The sequence below is a fragment of the Salmo salar genome, chromosome ssa18 (genome assembly GCF_905237065.1).
Source record: "Salmo salar chromosome ssa18, Ssal_v3.1, whole genome shotgun sequence".
In the NCBI taxonomy this organism is placed as follows: domain Eukaryota; kingdom Metazoa; phylum Chordata; class Actinopteri; order Salmoniformes; family Salmonidae; genus Salmo; species Salmo salar.
In genome coordinates this window covers 49,541,803-49,560,860 of record NC_059459.1, presented here as the reverse complement: position 1 = coordinate 49,560,860, position 19,058 = coordinate 49,541,803, and the positions used below count along the sequence as shown (strand labels likewise).

At 45.7% G+C, this 19,058-nt stretch overlaps 1 protein-coding gene and 3 non-coding genes across 4 annotated transcripts in view; all 4 read left to right on the top strand.

The window, feature by feature from the left end:
• Nucleotides 1–5,044: 5,044 nt before the first annotated feature.
• Nucleotides 5,045–5,117, top strand: trnav-uac (transfer RNA valine (anticodon UAC)). The gene has a single exon. It is a non-coding gene; the product is annotated as a tRNA-Val (tRNA).
• Nucleotides 5,118–5,860: 743 nt separating this feature from the next.
• On the top strand, nucleotides 5,861–5,933 carry trnav-cac (transfer RNA valine (anticodon CAC)). Its single transcript has one exon. It is a non-coding gene; the product is annotated as a tRNA-Val (tRNA).
• A 134-nt stretch (nucleotides 5,934–6,067) lies between these two features.
• trnav-uac (transfer RNA valine (anticodon UAC)) lies at nucleotides 6,068–6,140 on the top strand. Its single transcript has one exon. It is a non-coding gene; the product is annotated as a tRNA-Val (tRNA).
• Nucleotides 6,141–14,695: 8,555 nt separating this feature from the next.
• The window catches only part of LOC106577463 (ectonucleoside triphosphate diphosphohydrolase 1), a 40,297-nt gene continuing 35,934 nt past the window's right edge, over nucleotides 14,696–19,058 (top strand). The window contains exon 1 of the mRNA XM_045701251.1: nucleotides 14,696–15,035. Within this exon, the coding sequence (XP_045557207.1) occupies nucleotides 15,020–15,035 (16 nt within the window). The 5' untranslated portion in view covers nucleotides 14,696–15,019. The remainder of the gene's footprint in view (nucleotides 15,036–19,058) is intronic.

Genomic DNA, 19,058 nt, shown 5'->3' with positions numbered 1-19,058 from the left:
TCCTCCCACTTTCTCCAGACCGGTAAAAGGTGCAATAGGCCCGTGCAACCCAAGGTTTGATACAAACATAAACCTTAACCTTAACCCTAACCCTAACCCTCCCATTAGAACTCTGGACCAGGTACTGACTTCTGACCTGGAGGAACAGCCCACACCTATCCTTATCCCTTTCCCGATTCTGGGTCCGTATCCCCATCCCCCCCATCCTATCCCTGTCCTCCACCCTCAGACCTTTCCCAGACCCCCTGTTCCTATTCCCCCAACAGACACAGAACCCCAGATTATACCCATTATCAGCACCTTCTCTGACGTAAACAGACTCCTTCACTCTAGACTGAAAGTCGCTTTCACCCAAACACAACGCACATTTCCCCCAGTTCAGGAATTCAGACCCATATCAGCTTTCCGCAGAAACCCCAACTTAAGGGATCTTAATTTTTGCTACATTTTCCAATAAACCCACTCCTAAACTACCCATTGAACAACAGTATTATAGACATCTTTCACACATTCAAAATCCACATGCACAAACCTCCAGTCCTATCTCACAACTCATGACCATTCAAAGCACCAATATTGTCTATGCCATAACATTTATATAGGAGAAACCGGTCACACAGTCTTGACGCGCTTCAAACAGCACATCTACACAATTTGAAAAAACATATTACAAACACACCTGGTCCAACATTTTCAAACCCACCCAACCACCTCCCTCCGTATTACCAGTCTGGAGATGAAATCCACCTGGACCACAGGCCAGAGGAAAGCGGCCGAATCCAGGTGGATTTCAAAACTTAATACTTTGGCTCCACTGGGTATGAATGCTAAGGAATGATGGAAAACACTAATAGTGGGAGGGGGTGGGGACCTAATTAAGAGGGATGGAGGGGCCACTGGAACGAGGAGGAGGTTAAAATAATAAAAAAGAAGCATTTGATTGCTGAACCTGGAGGTGTCTTTTTTTGTATTTGGTGCTGAATTTTATTACATTTTAACATGACATGTAATCCCTTCATCTTATTTACCTGATTATTTATTCAACTTTAAAAAAAAATTACATTTTTCTTTTTTAGTTATCTAATTGATCTGGTATGCATGTTCTAATGTGATTTTATATGAAATTTGGTTTAAGGTTAAACCTTCTACTCCCAGGTTGTTTTTAGATGATTGTCCTCCTCCTACTTTTGAATTGTTGTGGATGGCCCCTCGGAGCTCTCAGTCTCTCATGTCCTCCCACTTTCTCCGGACCGGTAGGGGTGCAATAGGCCTGTGCAACCCAAGGTTTGACACCAACACAAACATAAACCCTCTTAAACCCCACGCCTAACCTTAACCTCTCCCCAAACCCCACGCCTAACTTTAACCTCTCCCCAAACCCCACGCCTAACCTTAATGTTCACCATTACCCTAACCAGGGTTCTCATCCTAACTTAACTCCTATCTCCCTCCCTCTAATCCTGACTCCCCTCAGGGGAGTGATCTGCACCAATCACTAAACCGCAACACTTCCTCTGTCTCTTCTCCTTTGTCATCAATACCCAATCAACAGACAATTATCATCCCCCTAGTAACCACATTTTCACATAGAATCAGATCCCTACATCATTTACATTTACATTTAAGTCATTTAGCAGACGCTCTTATCCAGAGCGACTTACAAATTGGTGCATTCACCTTATGATATCCAGTGGAACAACCACTTTACAATAGTGCATCTAAATCTTTTAAGGGGGGGGGTTAGAAGGATTACTTTATCCTATCCTAGGTATTCCTTAAAGAGGTGGGGTTTCAGGTGTCTCCGGAAGGTGGTGATTGACTCCGCTGTCCTGGCGTCGTGAGGGAGCTTGTTCAACCATTGGGGTGCCAGAGCAGCGAACAGTTTTGACTGGGCTGAGCGGGAACTGTGCTTCCTCAGAGGTAGGGGGGCCAGCAGGCCAGAGGTGGATGAACGCAGTGCCCTCGTTTGGGTGTAGGGCCTGATCAGAGCCTGAAGGTACGGAGGTGCCGTTCCCTTCACAGCTCCGTAGGCAATCACCATGGTCTTGTAGCGGATGCGAGCTTCAACTGGAAGCCAGTGGAGAGAGCGGAGGAGCGGGGTGACGTGAGAGAACTTGGGAAGGTTGAACACCAGACGGGCTGCGGCGTTCTGGATGAGTTGTAGGGGTTTAATGGCACAGGCAGGGAGCCCAGCCAACAGCGAGTTGCAGTAATCCAGACGGGAGATGACAAGTGCCTGGATTAGGACCTGCGCCGCTTCCTGTGTGAAGCAGGGTCGTACTCTGCGAATGTTGTAGAGCATGAACCTACAGGATCGGGTCACCGCCTTGATGTTAGTGGAGAACGACAGGGTGTTGTCCAGGATCACGCCAAGGTTCTTAGCACTCTGGGAGGAGGACACAAGGGAGTTGTCAACCGTGATGGCGAGATCATGGAACGGGCAGTCCTTCCCCGGGAGGAAGAGCAGCTCCGTCTTGCCGAGGTTCAGCTTGAGCTGGTGATCCGTCATCCACACTGATATGTCTGACAGACATGCAGAGATGCGATTCGCCGCCTGGTTATCAGAAGGGGGAAAGGAGAAGATTAATTGTGTGTCGTCTGCATAGCAATGATAGGAGAGACCATGTGAGGATATGACAGAGCCAAGTGACTTGGTGTATAGCGAGAATAGGAGAGGGCCTAGAACAGAGCCCTGGGGGACACCAGTGGTGAGAGCGCATGGTGCGGAGACAGATTCTCGCCACGCCACCTGGTAGGAGCGACCTGTCAGGTAGGACGCAATCCAAGCGTGGGCCGCGCCGGAGATGCCCAACTCGGAGAGGGTGGAGAGGAGGATCTGATGGTTCACAGTATCAAAGGCAGCAGATAGGTCTAGAAGGATGAGAGCAGAGGAGAGAGAGTTAGCTTTAGCAGTGCGGAGAGCCTCCGTGACACAGAGAAGAGCAGTCTCAGTTGAATGCCCAGTCTTGAAACCTGACTGATTAGGATCAAGAAGGTCATTCTGAGAGAGATAGCAGGAGAGCTGGCCAAGGACGGCACGTTCAAGAGTTTTGGAGAGAAAAGAAAGAAGGGATACTGGTCTGTAGTTGTTGACATCGGAGGGATCGAGTGTAGGTTTTTTTCAGAAGGGGTGCAACTCTCGCTCTCTTGAAGACGGAAGGGACGTAGCCAGCGGTCAAGGATGAGTTGATGAGCGAGGTGAGGAAGGGGAGAAGGTCTCCGGAAATGGTCTGGAGAAGAGAGGAGGGGATAGGGTCAAGTGGGCAGGTTGTTGGGCGGCCGGCCGTCACAAGACGCGAGATTTCATCTGGAGAGAGAGGGGAGAAAGAGGTCAAAGCACAGGGTAGGGCAGTGTGAGCAGGACCAGCGGTGTCGTTTGACTTAGCAAACGAGGATCGGATGTCGTCAAGGTAGCAAAGGTAGCAAAGAGGTAGCAAAGAGCTTCCTAGTGTTAGAGGCAGATGCTTGGAGTTTAGAGTGGTAGAAAGTGGCTTTAGCAGCAGAGACAGAAGAGGAAAATGTAGAGAGGAGGGAGTGAAAGGATGCCAGGTCCGCAGGGAGGCGAGTTTTCCTCCATTTCCGCTCGGCTGCCCGGAGCCCTGTTCTGTGAGCTCGCAGTGAGTCGTCGAGCCACGGAGCAGGAGGGGAGGACCGAGCCGGCCTGGAGGATAGGGGACAGAGGAAATCAAAGGATGCAGAGAGGGAGGAGAGGAGTGTTGAGGAGGCAGAATCAGGAGATAGGTTGGAGAAGGTTTGAGCAGAGGGAAGAGATGATAGGATGGAAGAGGAGAGAGTAGCGGGAGAGAGAGAGCGAAGGTTGGGACGGCGCAATACCATCCGAGTAGGGGCAGAGTGAGAAGTGTTGGATGAGAGCGAGAGGGAAAAGGATACAAGGTAGTGGTCGGAGACTTGGAGGGGAGTTGCAATGAGATTAGTGGAAGAACAGCATCTAGTAAAGATGAGGTCAAGCGTATTGCCTGCCTTGTGAGTAGGGGGGGAAGGTGAGAGGGTGAGGTCGAAAGAGGAGAGGAGTGGAAAGAAGGAGGCAGAGAGGAATGAGTCAAAGGTAGACGTGGGGAGGTTAAAGTCACCCAGAACTGTGAGAGGTGAGCCATCCTCAGGAAAGGAACTTATCAAGGCGTCAAGCTCATTGATGAACTCTCCAAGGGAACCTGGATGGCGATAAATGATAAGGATGTTAAGCTTGAAAGGGCTGGTAACTGTGACAGCATGGAATTCAAATGAGGAGATAGACAGATGGGTCAGGGGAGAAAGAGAGAATGTCCACTTGGGAGAGATGAGGATTCCAGTGCCACCACCCCGCTGGCTCGATGCTCTAAGGGTATGCGAGAACACGTAGTCAGACGAGGAGAGAGCAGTAGGAGTAGCAGTGTTATCTGTGGTAATCCATGTTTCCGTCAGCGCCAGGAAGTCTAGGGACTGGAGGGTAGCATAGGCTGAGATGAACTCAGCCTTGTTGGCCGCAGACCGGCAGTTCCAGAGGCTGCCGGAGACCTGGAACTCCACGTGGGTCGTGCGCGCTGGGACCACCAGGTTAGAGTGGCAGCGGCCACGCGGTGTGGAGCGTTTGTATGGCCTGTGCAGAGGGGAGAGAACAGGGATAGACAGACACATAGTAGACACATAGTAGACCTTTCACACGCGAAAGGTCCCCGTTTTGAAACCGGGCGGAAACAGAGTTCGTTGACACATGCAATGAGTACCGCATTTATACAGAAAATAGTTATTTTCATAAATGCCTTATTTTGGAAATTCGAATACGTGCCATGAATATCTGTAAAGTTCTGTTTACTCCTTGCAGATAATTGTAGCAGCAGTTTCTGTAGTGAGGTGGTTATCATGTTCGCTTTACACGTGAAAGGTCCCTGGTTCGAAACCAGGCGGAAACAACGCTCATTGACACATTCAAGAAGTACTATAGTGGTAACAGAGAATTTCATTAATGCCTTATTTTGGAAATTCTAATACGTGCCAGGAATATCAGTAAACTTTGTTTTACTCCTTGCAGATAATTCAATCAGCAGTTTCTGTAGTGAGGTGGTTATCACGTTCGCTTTACACGTGAAAGGTCCCTGGTTCGAAACCAGGCGGAAACAACGCTCATTGACACATTCAAGAAGTACTATAGTGGTAACAGAGAATTTCATTACGTGCCATGAATATCTGTCAAATTCGGTTTACTCCTTGCAGCTAATTTTTGCAGCAGTTTCTGTAGTGTAGTGGTTATCACGTTCGGTGTATATGCGAAAGATCCTCGGTTTGAAACCGGGCGGAAACAGTGCTCTTTGACACATGCAGTAGGTTCTGTACTTTAAACAGAGAATAGTTATTTTCATAAATGCCTAATTTTGGAAATTCGAACACGTGCCATGAATATCTGTAAAGTTTGGTTTACTCCTTGCAGCTAATTGTAGCAGCAGTTTCTGTAGTGTAGTGGTTATCACGCTAGCTTCACACGCATAAGGTCCCTGGTTCGAAAACAGGCGGAAACAATGCTCATTGACAAATTCAAGAAGTACCATAGTGGTAACAGAGAATTTCATTAATGCCTTATTTTGGAAATTTGAATACGTGCCATGAATATCTGTACAATTCGGTTTACTTCTTGCAGCTAAATGTAGCAGCAGTTTCTGTAGTGTAGTGGTTATCACGTTCGCTTCACACGGGAAAGGTCCCCGTTTTGAAACCGGGCGGAAACAGAGATCTTTGACACATGCAATGAGTTCCGCATTTATACAGAAAATAGTTATTTTCATAAATGCCTTATTTTGGAAATTCGAATACGTGCCATGAATATCTGTAAAATTCAGTTTCCTCCTTGCAGATAATTGCAGCAGCAGTTTCTGTAGTGTAGTGGTTATCACTTTTGCTTCACACGCGAAAGGTCCCTGGTTCGAAAACAGGCGGAAACAACGCTCATTGACACATTCAAGAAGTACCATAGTGGTAACAGAGAATTTCATTAATGGCTTATTTTGGAAATTCGAATATGTGCCATGAATATCGGTAAAATTAGGTTTTCTCCTCGCAGATAATTGTAGCAGCAGTTTCTGTAGTGAAGTGGTTATCATGTTCGCTTTACATGCGGAAGGTCCCTGGTTCGAAACCAGGCGGAAACAGTGCTCTTTGACACATGCAGTAGGTACTGTACTTTTAACAGAGAATAGTCATTTTCATAAATGCCTAATTTTGGAAATTCGAATACGTGCCATGAATATCTGTAAAATTCGGTTACTCCTTGCAGATAATTGTAGCAGGAGTTTCTGTAGTGTAGTGGTTATCACGTTCGCTTCACACGAGAAATATTCCCGGTTTCATACTGGGTCATCAATCTGCACACAATACCCCATAATGACAGAGCAAAAACAGGTTTTTAGAAGTTTTTGCAAATGTATTAAAAATAAAATCTGAAATACCTTATTTACAGAAGTATTCAGACCCTTTCCAATGAGACTCAAAATTGAGCTCAGGTGCATCCTGTTTCCACTGATCATCCTTGGGATGTTTCTACAACTTGATTGGAGTCCACACACCTGTCTATATAAGGTCCTACAGCTCGCTATTTACATTGACCCCCCCCCCTCATTTGTTTTGTACACTGCTGCTACTCGCTGTTTATTGTCTATGCAATGTCACTTCACCCCTACCTACATGTTCAAATTACCCCCTGTATATAGCCTCGTTATTGTTATTTTATTGTGTTAATTTTTATTATTTTTTATTTGGTTTATTTGGTAAATATTTTCTTAACTCTTCTTGAACTGCACTGTTGGTTAAGGGCATGCGCATGTGGCAAATAAAGTTTGAGGCCTGAGCCCTAGGACCATGCCTCAGGACTACCTGGCCTGATGACTCCTTGCTGTCCCCAGTCCACCTGGCCGTGCTGCTGCTCCAGTTTCAACTGTTCTGCCTGCGGCTATGGAACCCTGACCTGTTCACCGGATGTGCTACCTGTCCCAGAGCTGCTGTTTTCAACTCTCTAGAGACAGCAGGAGCGGTAGAGATACTCTGAATGATCGGCTATGAAAAGCAAACTGACATTTACTCATGAGGTGCTGACCTGTTGCACCCTCGACAACCACTGTGATTATTATTATTTGACCCTGCTGGTCGTCTATGAACATTTGAAGATCTTGGCCATGTTCTGTTATAATGTCCACCCGGCACAGCCAGAAGAGGACTGGCCACCCCTCATAGCCTGGTTCCTCTCTAGGTTTCTTCCTAGGTTCTGGCCTTTCTAGGGAGTTTTTCCTAGCCACCGTGCTTCTACACCTGCATTGCTTGCTGTTTGGGGTTTTAGGCTGGGTTTCTGTACAGCACTTTGTGACATCAGCTGATGTAAGAAGGGCTTTATAAATAGATTTGATTGATAATCAAATGGCTACCAGACTATTTGCATCGTTACAAACAATGCAAAGAAACAAACAAAAAAACACAATTGGTTAGGAATACGTAAAACTTCAGCCTAGTTCTCCGGCGCCATCTTGATATCGCTCTGTTAGGTATTTGCTGTGGAATTGTTAGATATTAGGTTTTGTTGTGTAATTGTTAGATATTCCTTGTTAGATATTGCTGCACTGTCGGAACTAGAAGCTCAAGCATTTCGCTACATTCACAATATCTGCTAACCATGTGTGTATGTGACCAATAAAATACAATGATTTGATTTGCCTAACCCAAATGAATGATGATTGGTTGAAAGACATTGATGATAAGCAGATTGTGGAGCTGATGATTGGTTGAAAGACATTGATGATAAGCAGATTGGTGGAGCTGATGATTGGTTGAAAGACATTGATGATAAGCAGATTGGTGGAGCTGATGATTGGTTGAAAGACATTGATGGTAAGCAGATTGTGAGCTGAGGATTGGTTGAAATACATTGATGATGAACAGATTGGTGGAGCTGTACTGTTAGATTTCAGGGCAGCCTTTGACATTATTGACCATCATATTTTTGGATTGAAAAAACGTATGGCTTTTCATCCTCTGCCAAACTGTGGATTCAGAGCTATCTAATATATCTCAAAGGGTTTTCTTTAATGGAAGTGTCTCTAATGTCAAACATGTACAGTGTGGTGTACCGCAGGGCAGCTCTCTAGGCCCTCTATTCTTTTATATTGTTACCAAGGACCTGCCACTGGCATTAAACAAAGCATGTGTGTCCATGTATGCTGATGACTCAACCATATATGCATCAGCAACCACAGCTAATGAAGTCACTGAAACCTTTAACAAAGAGTTGCAGTCTGTTTTGGAATGGTTGGCCAGTAATATACTGATCCTGAACATCTCTAAAACTAAGTGCATTGTATTTGGTACAAATCATTCCCTATGTTCTAGACCTAAGCTGTATCTGGCAATGAATGGTGTTTCTGTTGAACAAGTTGAGACTAAATTACTTGGCGTTACCTTAGATTGTAAACTGTCATGGTCAAAACATATAGATTAAATTGTTGTAAAGATGGGGAGAGGTCTCTCTGTAATAAAGAGATGCTCTGATTTTTTTGACACCATATTCGAAAAAGCAAGTCCTGCAGGCTCTAGTTTTATCTTATCTTGATTATTGTCCAGTCATATGTTCAAGTGCTGCAAAGAAACATCAAGTTAAGCTGCAGCTGGTCCAGAACAAAGACATGTCTTGCTCTTCCTTGTAATCAGAGGGCTGATATAAATACTATGCATGCCAGTCTCTCTTGGCTAAGAGTTGAGGAGAGACTGACTGCAACACTTCTTTTTATGAGAAACATTAATGTGTTGAAAATCCCAAATTGTTTGCATAGTCAGCTTACACACAGCTCTGACACACACACTTACCCCACAAGAGGTCTTTTCACAGTCCTCTAATCCAGAACAAATTCCATAAAGCATACAGTAATATATAGAGCCATAATTGCATGGACCTCCATCCCATCTCATATTGCTCAAATAAACAGAAAACCTGGTTTAAAAAACAGATAAAGGGGTGGCAGGTAGCCTAGTGGTTAGAGTGTAGAGGCTGCAGGTAGAAAACGGAACATAGAATGCCCACCCTAGCCACACCCTGGCCTAACCAAAATAGAGAACAAAACCTTCTCTATGGCCAGGGCGTGACAGTACCCCCCTCCCCCCCCCAAAGGTGCGGACTCCGGCCGCAAAACCTGACTCTAAAGGGGAGGGTTTGGGTGGGCCTTCCTTACGGCGGCGGTTCTGGTGCGGGACGTGGACCCCGCTCCACCTTCGGCTTGGCCCACTTAGGTGGCGCCTCTGGAGTGGGGACCCTCGCCGCCGACCCCGGACTGGGGACCCTCGCAGCGGGCCCCGGATAGGCGGGCGACTCTGGCAGCTCTGGACAGGCAGGCGACTCTGGCAGCTCCGGACAGGCGGGCGACTCTGGCAGCTCCGGACAGGCGGGCGACTCTGGCAGCTCCGGACAGGCGGGCGACTCTGGCAGCTCCGGACAGGCGGGCGACTCTGGCAGCTCTGGACAGGAAATGCGCACTGGAGGCCTGATGCGTGGGACTGGCTTTGGAGGTGCCAGACTGGTAACACGCATCTCAGGGCTAGTACGAGGAGCAGGAACAGGACATACTGGGCTATGGAGGCATACCGGAGATCTGGAGCTCAGGGCTGGCACACACCATCCTGGCTGGATGGTCACTATAGCCCGGCACGGGCGGAGCGCTGGCACAGGGCCAATTGGGCTGTGCTGGGGAATGATGGCTGCCGTGCGTAGAACAGGCGCGGAGTAGGCTGGACCTAGGAGATGCACTGGTGGCCAGATGTGCTGCACCGGCGCACTTCTCCCTGGCTGAGTGCCCACTCTAGCATGGCAACGCTGAGGAGCCCGTATCGACCGCACCGCGGGCTGTCTCTCAGGCTCCTGTAGCTCCCTTAACTTCTCCTCCCAGAATCGACGTTCCGACTTCCATGTCCATCCTTCTCCCCGGTGCGCCAATCCACGCTGCTTGGTCTTCTTTTGGTGGGTGGTTCTGTAACGGTTGTCGAAAGGAGTAGACCAAGGCGCAGCGTGGTGAGTGCTCATCATTAACTTTTTCATAGAACACTTTCAACAAAACAAGAAAACGAATGACAGCGAAACAGTTCTGTCAGGAACTAAACAGAAAGTAACCACCTACAAAACCCAAAGGAAAACAGGCTACCTAAGTATGGCTCCCAATCAGAGACAACGATAGACAGCTGTCCCTGATTGAGAGCCATACCTGGCCAAAACAGAGAAATACACAAAACATAGAAAACGGAACAAAGACTGCCCACCCTAGTCACACCCTGGCCTAACCAAAATAGAGAACAAAACCCTCTATGGCCAGGGCGTGACACCTGTAAAACTAGTGAATCACAGTGGGTCTCCTCTCCTGTAAAACTAGTGAATCACAGTGGGTCCCCTCCTCTCCTGTAAAACTAGTTAATCACAGTGGGTCCTCTCCTGTAAAACTAGTTAATCACAGTGGGTCTCCTCCTCTCCTGTAAAACTAGTTAATCACAGTGGGTCCCCTCCTCTCCTGTAAAACTAGTGAATCACAGTGGGTCCCCTCTCCTGTAAAACTAGTGAATCACAGTGGGTCCCCTCCTCTCCTGTAAAACTAGTGAATCACAGTGGGTCCCCTCCTCTCCTGTAAAACTAGTGAATCACAGTGGGTCCCCTCCTCTCCTGTAAAACTAGTGAATCACAGTGGGTCCTCTCCTCTCCTGTAAAACTAGTTAATCACAGTGGGTCCTCTCCTCTCCTGTAAAACTAGTGAATCACAGTGGGTCCCCTCCTCTCCTGTAAAACTAGTGAATCACAGTGGGTCCCCCCCTCTCCTGTAAAACTAGTGAACCACAGTGGGTCCCCTCCTCTCCTGTAAAACTAGGGAATCACAGTGGGTCCCCTCTTCACCTATAAAACTAGTGGGTCCCCTCCTCTCCTGTAAAACTAGTTAATCACAGTGGCTCCCCTCCTCTCCTGTAAAACTAGTTAATCACAGTGGGTCCCCTCCTCTCCTGTAAAACTAGTGAATCACAGTGGGTCCCCTCCTCTCCTGTAAAACTAGTTCATCACAGTGGGTCCCCTCCTCTCCTGTAAAACTAGTTCATCACAGTGGGTCCCCTCCTCTTCTGTAAAACTAGTTCATCACAGTGGGTCCCCTCCTCTCCTGTAAAACTAGTTAATCACAGTGGGTCCCCTCCTCTCCTGTAAAACTAGTTAATCACAGTGAGTCTCCTCCTCTCCTGTAAAACAATTTTGTCTGAGGGAATAAACTCTAGTATTTATTTGAATAAACAGGATAAACTGTGCTATCATGTGATCCACGTTTTAAGTGTTATAAGTATTATAAATAATCATGTCCCTGGGTGGGATCGAACCATTTCTCAAAATGGCAGAAAAGGTCATCAAAATGGTGCTACGGCTATACACGACTGGCCACCACGTGTTAGTCTAATGTGATATCCACTACACTACAGAAATTGCTGCTTAAAGCATCTACAAGGAGTAAACACATTTTTACTGATATTCGTTGCATGTAGTTGAATTCCTATAATAAGGCACTCATGAAAAGCGGAGCTTTCTGTTTCAGCCCGGTTTCTAACCGTGGACATTTTTTTTGTGAGGCGAACACAATAGGCACTACACTAACTGTAACGGCCGTCGTCAAAATGAGACCAAGGTGCAGCGGAGGATGTGTTCATCTTGAAAGATTTTAATGGACCGAATGAACACTTACAAAAATAAACCAAAAACGACCAGCAACAGTTCTGTCAGGTTACAAAACTAAACAGAAAACATTCACCCACAAAGCCCAAAGGAAAAACAGGCTGCCTAAGTATGACTCCCAATCAGCAACAACGATGTACAGCTGTTCCTGATTGGGAGCCATACCAGGCCGAAACAAAGCAATCCCAAACATAGAAAAACAGACATAGAATGCCCACCCAAATCACACCCTGACCAAACCTTAATAGAGACATAAAAAGGATCTCTCAGGTCAGGGTGTGACACTAACAATGTTCTCTCCTCTCTGTATCTCTGTCTCTCTTTCCCTCTCATCACTCCCACCCACCCTCTCTGTCTCAATCTTTCTGCCTCTCTCTCACTCTCTCTGACTGTCTCACTATCTCCCACCATCTCTCTGTCTGTGTTCTTAACCCTTCCCCTTTTGTTATTAGTCAACCAGTCTGTGTGTTTGAGGAACTAAAAGAGCTGAATAATCACTTTCAGACTATCAAAATGAATAATTAGGAAACATTGAAGAAACACCAAAGAGAAAGGGTCAAAATATGATTATACAGTGAGGGAAAAAAGTATTTGATCCCCTGCTGATTTTGTACGTTTGCCCACTGACAAAGAAATAATCAGTCTATCATTTTAATGGTAGGTTTATTTGAACAGTGAGAGACAGAATAACAACAACAAAAATCCAGAAAAACGCATGTCAAAAATGTTATAAATTGATTTGCATTTTAATGAGGGAAATAAGTATTTGACCCCTCTGCAAAACATGACTTAGTACTTGGTGGCAAAACCCTTGTTGACAATCACAGAGGTCAGACGTTTCTTGTAGTTGGCCACCAGGTTTGCACACATCTCGGGAGGGATTTTGTCCCACTCCTCTTTGCAGATCTTCTCCAAGTAATTAAGGTTTCGAGGCTGACATTTGGCAACTCGAACCTTCAGCTCCCTCCACAGATGTTCTATGGTATTAAGGTCTGGAGACTGGCTAGGCCACTCCAGGACCTTAATGTGTTTCTTGTTGAGCCACTCCTTTGTTGCCTTGGCTGTGTGTTTTGGGTCATTGTCATGCTGGAATACCCATCCACGACCCATTTTCAATGCCCTGGCTAAGGGAAGGAGGTTCTCACCCAAGATTTGACGGTACATGGCCCCGTCCCCAAGTTGTCCTGTCCCCTTAGTAGAAAAACACCACCAAAGCATAATGTTTCCACCTCCATGTTTGACGGTGGGGATGGTGTTCTTGGGGTCATAGGCAGCATTCCTCCTCCTCCTCCAAATACGGCGAGTTGAGTTGATGCCAAAGAGCTCCATTTTGGTCTCATCTGACCACAACACTTTCACCCAGTTGTCCTCTGAATCATTCAGATGTTCATTGGCAAACTTCAGACGGGCATGTATATGTGCTTTCTTGAGCAGGGGGACCTTGCGGACGCTGCAGGATTTCAGTCCTTCGCGGCGTAGTGTGTTACCAATTGTTTTCTTGGTGACTATGGTACCAGCTGCCTTGAGATCATTGCCAAGATCCTCCCGTGTAGTTCTGGGCTGATTCCTCACCGTTCTCATGATCATTGCAACTCCATGAGGTGAGATCTTGCATGGAGCCCCAGGCCGAGGGAGATTGACAGTTCTTTTGTGTTTCTTCCATTTGCAAATAATCGCACCAAATGTTGTCACCTTCTCACCAAGCTGCCTGGCGATGGTCTTGTAGCCCATTCCAGCCTTGTGTAGGTCTACAATCTTGTCCCTGACATCCTTGGAGAGCTCTTTGGTCTTGGCCATGGTGGAGAGTTTGGAATCTGATTGATTGATTGCTTCTGTGGACCGGTGTCTTTTATACAGGTAACACACTGAGATTAGGAGCACTCCCTTTAAGAGTGTGCTCCTAATCTCAACTCGTTACCTGTATAAAAGACACCTGGGAGCCAGAAATCTTTCTTATTGAAAGGGGGTCAAATACTTATTTCCCTCATTAAAATGCAAATCAATTTATAACATTTTTGACATGCGTTTATTTCTGGATTTTTTGTTGTTGTTATTCTCTCTCTCACTGTTCAAATAAACCTACCATTAAAATTATAGACTGATCATTGCTTTGTCAGTGGGCAAACGTACAAAATCAGCAGGGGATCAAATACTTTTTCCCCCCACTCTATATGTACACAAACACACACACATACACCAACACACACACATTTAGATGTACCCAGCCCTCCTTGAATCCAGAGAGAGGAACAGAGAGGAGGGTGTGTTGAGGGGTGGTTGGAGGAGGGGAGAGAAGAGAGAGGGGGATAAGGGAAGAGAGAGGGGGAAGAGGGTAGAGAGGGGGGAGGAGAGAAGAGCGAAGGGGAGGAGGGTAGAGGGAGTGTTAAAGTGAGGTTGGAGTGGGAGGAGAGAAGAGAGAGGGGGAGGAGGGAAGAGAGGGAGAGGAGGGTAGAGAGGGTGAGGAGGGAAAAGAGAGGGGAGAAGAGAGGGGAGAGTGTTGAGAAGTTGGAGTGGGAAGAGAGAAGAGAGAGGAGAGGGGAGGGAAGAGAGAAGAGGAGGAGGGAAGAGAGGAGGAGGAGGAGGAGGAAGAGAAAGGGGGAGTGTTGAGGTGAGATTGGAGTGGGAGGAGAGAAGAGAAGAGGGAGGTGAGGAGAAAAGAGAGAGGGGGGAGTGTTGAGGTTGGAGTGGGAGGAGAGAAAAGAGAGGAGAGGGGAGGAGAGAACAGAGAGGGGAGAGGGGAGGAGAGAAGAGAGGAGGGAGTGTTGAGAGGTTGGAGGGGGAGGAGGGTAGAGAGAGGGGGGGAGGGTAGAGAGAGGGGGAGGAGGGAAGAGAGGAGGGTAGAGAGAGGGGGGAGGGGAGGAGAGAAGAGAGAGGAGGGAGTGTTGAGAGGTCGGAGCGGGAGGAGAGAAAAGTGAGGGGGAGGAGGGTAGAGAGAAGGGGAGGAGGGAAGAGGGAGGAGAGAAGAGAGAGGGGGTAGAGAGAGGGGGAGGAGGGTAGAGAGAGGAGGCTGGCAGCTTGTTCTAATATAGAGCCTGTTGATAGATAGAGGTGCAGCGTAAGGGTGGAGGAGAGAGCAGTGTGTGTTAAAGAGAGCGAGGTAGGGAAGGAGGGGAGAGAAAGGGAGGAGAAGAGAGAGAGAGGAGAGAGGAAAGGAAGGAAGGAAGAAAGAAAGAGAGCAAAGAGAGCCGTTTGTGTGTCAGAGAGAAGAGGGGAGAGAGAGAGGGGGGGAAGGTTATAGAGAGCAAGAGGGGAGAGGGAGAGAGAATAGAAAGACTATTATATCACTGCTAAGCGATACAGACCATGGCTGAACAGAGAGGTAGGATTACAGCTCTGCCTGCACACACACACACACACACACACACACACACACACACACACACACACACACACCACTTCCTTTGGTGTGACATTACCGTGACAACATTACAATTGATGCAGTAAAGGTCAATGGAACGCAGGACACTGTTCTAAATAGTCCCTGAATGTTCTAAATGGTCCCTGAATATTCTAAATAGTGTCGGAATGTTCTAAATGGTCCCTGAATGTTCTAAATAGTGTCTGAATGTTCTAAATAGTGTCTGAATGTTCTAAATACAGTCTGAATATTCTAAATAGTGTCTGAATGTTCTAAATACAGTCTGAATATTCTAAATAGTGTCTGAATGTTCTAAATACAGTCTGAATATTCTAAATAGTGTCTGAATGTTCTAAATAGTGTCTGACTGTTCTAAATAGTGTCTGACTGTTCTAAATAGTGTCTGACTGTTCTAAATAGTGTCTGACTGTTCTAAATGGTGTCTGAATGTTCTAAATGGTGTCTGAATGTTCTAAATGGTGTCTGAATGTTCTAAATACAGTATGAATATTCTAAATACAGTATGAATATTCTAAATACAGTATGAATATTCTAAATAGTGTCTGAATGTTCTAAATAGTGTCTGAATGTTCTAAATAGTGTCTGAATGTTCTAAATAGTGTCTGAATGTTCTAAATACAGTATGAATATTCTAAATAGTGTCTGAATGTTCTAAATAGTGTCTGAATGTTCTAAATAGTGTCTGAATGTTCTAAATAGTGTCTGAATGTTCTAAATACAGTCTGAATGTTCTAAATAGTGTCTGAATGTTCTAAATAGTGTCTGAATGTTGTAAATAGTGTCTGAATGTTCTAAATAGTGTCTGACTGTTCTAAATGGTGTCTGACTGTTCTAAATGGTGTCTGAATGTTCTAAATGGTGTCTGAATGTTCTAAATGGTGTCTGAATGTTCTAAATAGTGTCTGAATGTTCTAAATAGTGTCTGAATGTTCTAAATAGTGTCTGAATGTTCTAAATAGTGTCTGAATGTTCTAAATACAGTCTGAATGTTCTAAATACAGTCTGAATGTTCTAAATAGTGTCTGAATGTTCTAAATACAGTCTGAATGTTCTAAATACAGTCTGAATGTTCTAAATACAGTCTGAATGTTTTAAATAGTGTGTGAATGTTCTAAATAGTGTCTGAATGTTCTAAATAGTGTCTGAATGTTCCAAATCATCGCAGAATGTTCTAAATAGTGTCTGAGTGTTCTACAGCAGGTGCCTGAGGGTTCTAATGAATGTAGAGTTAGGTTCAGTGTCTGGTTTTGTGTTAGGGTTAGGTGTTAGTTCTAAGGGGCTTCAGAGATTTGAGGATCGTTTTAGGTTAGTATGTGTGGTATGATGTCTGTCCTCCAAGCTCCCATAATGCTTTGCTTTCTCAAAGAGGAAGCCAACTTCCTGTTGCTGAGTCATGTCAGTCAGAGTGTCCTGTTTTAACAGGAAGTGACTAGATGAGAGACCATCTGTGAGGGTTGAGGTTAGTTTCTTTAGGTTCAGCATTCTTTTAAGGGTGTTCAGTCTCAGAGAACAGTGGAAGGGTTAGACAACAGTGGAATTTGATGTATTTGTATTTATTATGGAAATAAAAGTACAAGTAATTAAAGAGCAGAAATAAAATAACAATAGTGAGGCTATATACAGGGGGGTACCGGTACAGAGTTAATGTGGAGACTATATACAGGGGGTACCGGTACAGAGTCAATGTGGTGGCTATATACAGGGGGTACCGGTACAGAGTCAATGTGGAGGCCATATACAGGGGGTACCGGTACAGAGTTAATGTGGAGGCCATATACAGGGGGTACCGGTACAGAGTTAATGTGGAGACTATATACAGGGGGTACCGACCGACACAGAGTCAATGTGGAGGCTATATACAGAGGGTCCTGGTACAGAGTTAATGTGGAGACTATATACAGGGGGTACCGGTACAGAGTCAATGTGGAGGCTATATACAGGGTGTACCGGTACAGAGTCAATGTGGAGGCTATATACAGGGGGTACCGGTACAGAGTCAATGTGGAGGCCATATACAGGGGGTACCGGTACAGAGTCAATGTGGAGACTATATACAGGGTGTTACGCAACAGAGTCAATGTGGAGGCTATATACAGGGGGTACCGGTACAGAGACAATGTGGAGACTATATACAGGGTGTTAATCAACAAAGTCAATGTGGAGGCTATATACAGGGTGTACTGGTACAGAGTCAATGTGGAGGCTATATACAGGGGGTACCGGTACAGAGTCAATGTGGAGGCTATATACAGGGTGTACCGGTACAGAGTCAATGTGGAGGCTATATACAGGGTGTACCGGTACAGAGTCAATGTGGAGGCTATATACAGGGTGTACCGGTACAGAGTCAATGTGGAGGCTATATACAGGGGGTACCGGTACAGAGTCAATGTGGAGGCTATATACAGGGTGTTACCCTACAGAGTCAATGTGGAGGCTATATACAGGGTGTTACTGGTACAGAGTCAATGTGGAGGCTATATACAGGGGGTACCAGTACAGAGTCAATGTGGAGGCTATATACAGGGGTACCAGTACAGAGTAAATGTGGAGGCTATATACAGGGGGTACCGGTACAGAGTCAATGTGGAGACTATATACAGGGGGTCCCGGTACAGAGTCAATGTGGAGGCTATATACAGGGTATTACAGTACAGAGTCAATGTGGAGGCTATATACAGGGGTACCAGTACAGAGTCAATGTGGAGGCTATATACAGGGGGTACCGGTACAGAGTCAATGTGGAGACTATATACAGGGGGTCCCGGTACAGAGTCAATGTGGAGGCTATATACAGGGTATTACAGTACAGAGTCAATGTGGAGGCTATATACAGGATGTTACGGTACAGAGTTAATGTGGAGGCTATATACAGGGGGTACCGGTACAGAGTCAATGTGGAGGCTATATACAGGGGGTACCGGTACAGAGTCAATGTGGAGGCTATATACAGGGGGTACCGGTACAGAGTCAATGTGGAGGCTATATACAGGGGGGGTTATTGATACACCATCCACAGTGTATTTACAATAACAGGGGAGGTTAGCATTTTAAATCATACCCCCAAGACATACTAAACTCTCACCATTACAATAACAGGGCAGGTTAGCATTTTATATAATACCCCCAAGACATGCTAACCTCTCACATTACAATAACAGGGGAGGTTAGCAATTTATATCATACCCTTAAAACATGCTAACCTCTCACCATTAGAATAACAGGGGAGGTTGGCATTTTATATCATACCCCTAAAACATGCTAACCTCTCACCATTACAATAACAGGGGAGGTTAGCATTTTAAATCATACCCCCAAGACATGCTAAACTCTCACCATTACAATAACGGGGGAGGTTAGCATTCTATATCATACCACCAAGACTTGCTATTCTCTCACCATTACAATAACGGGGGAGGTTAGCATTTTATATCATACCCCTAAAACATGCTAACCTCTAACCATTACAAACACAGGGGAGGTTAGCATTCTATATCATACCCCTAAAACATGCTAACCTCTCACCATTACAATAACAGGGGAGGTTAGCATTTTATATCATACCCCAAAAACATGCTAACCTCTCACCATTACAATAACAGGGGAGGTTAGCATTTTATATCATACCCCTAAAACATGCTAACCTCTCACCTTTACAATAACAGGGGAGGTTAGCATTTTATATCATACCCCTAAAACATCCTTACCTCTCACCATTACAATAACAGGGGAGTTTAGCATTTTATATCATACCCCTAAACATGCTTACCTCTCACCATTACAATAACAGGGGAGGTTAGCATTTTAAATCATACCCCCAAGACATGCTAAACTCTCACCATTACAATAACAGGGCAGGTTAGCATTTTATATAATACACCCAAGACATGCTAACCTCCCACATTACAATAACGGGGGAGGTTAGCATTTTATATCATACCCCTAAAACATGCTAACCTCTAA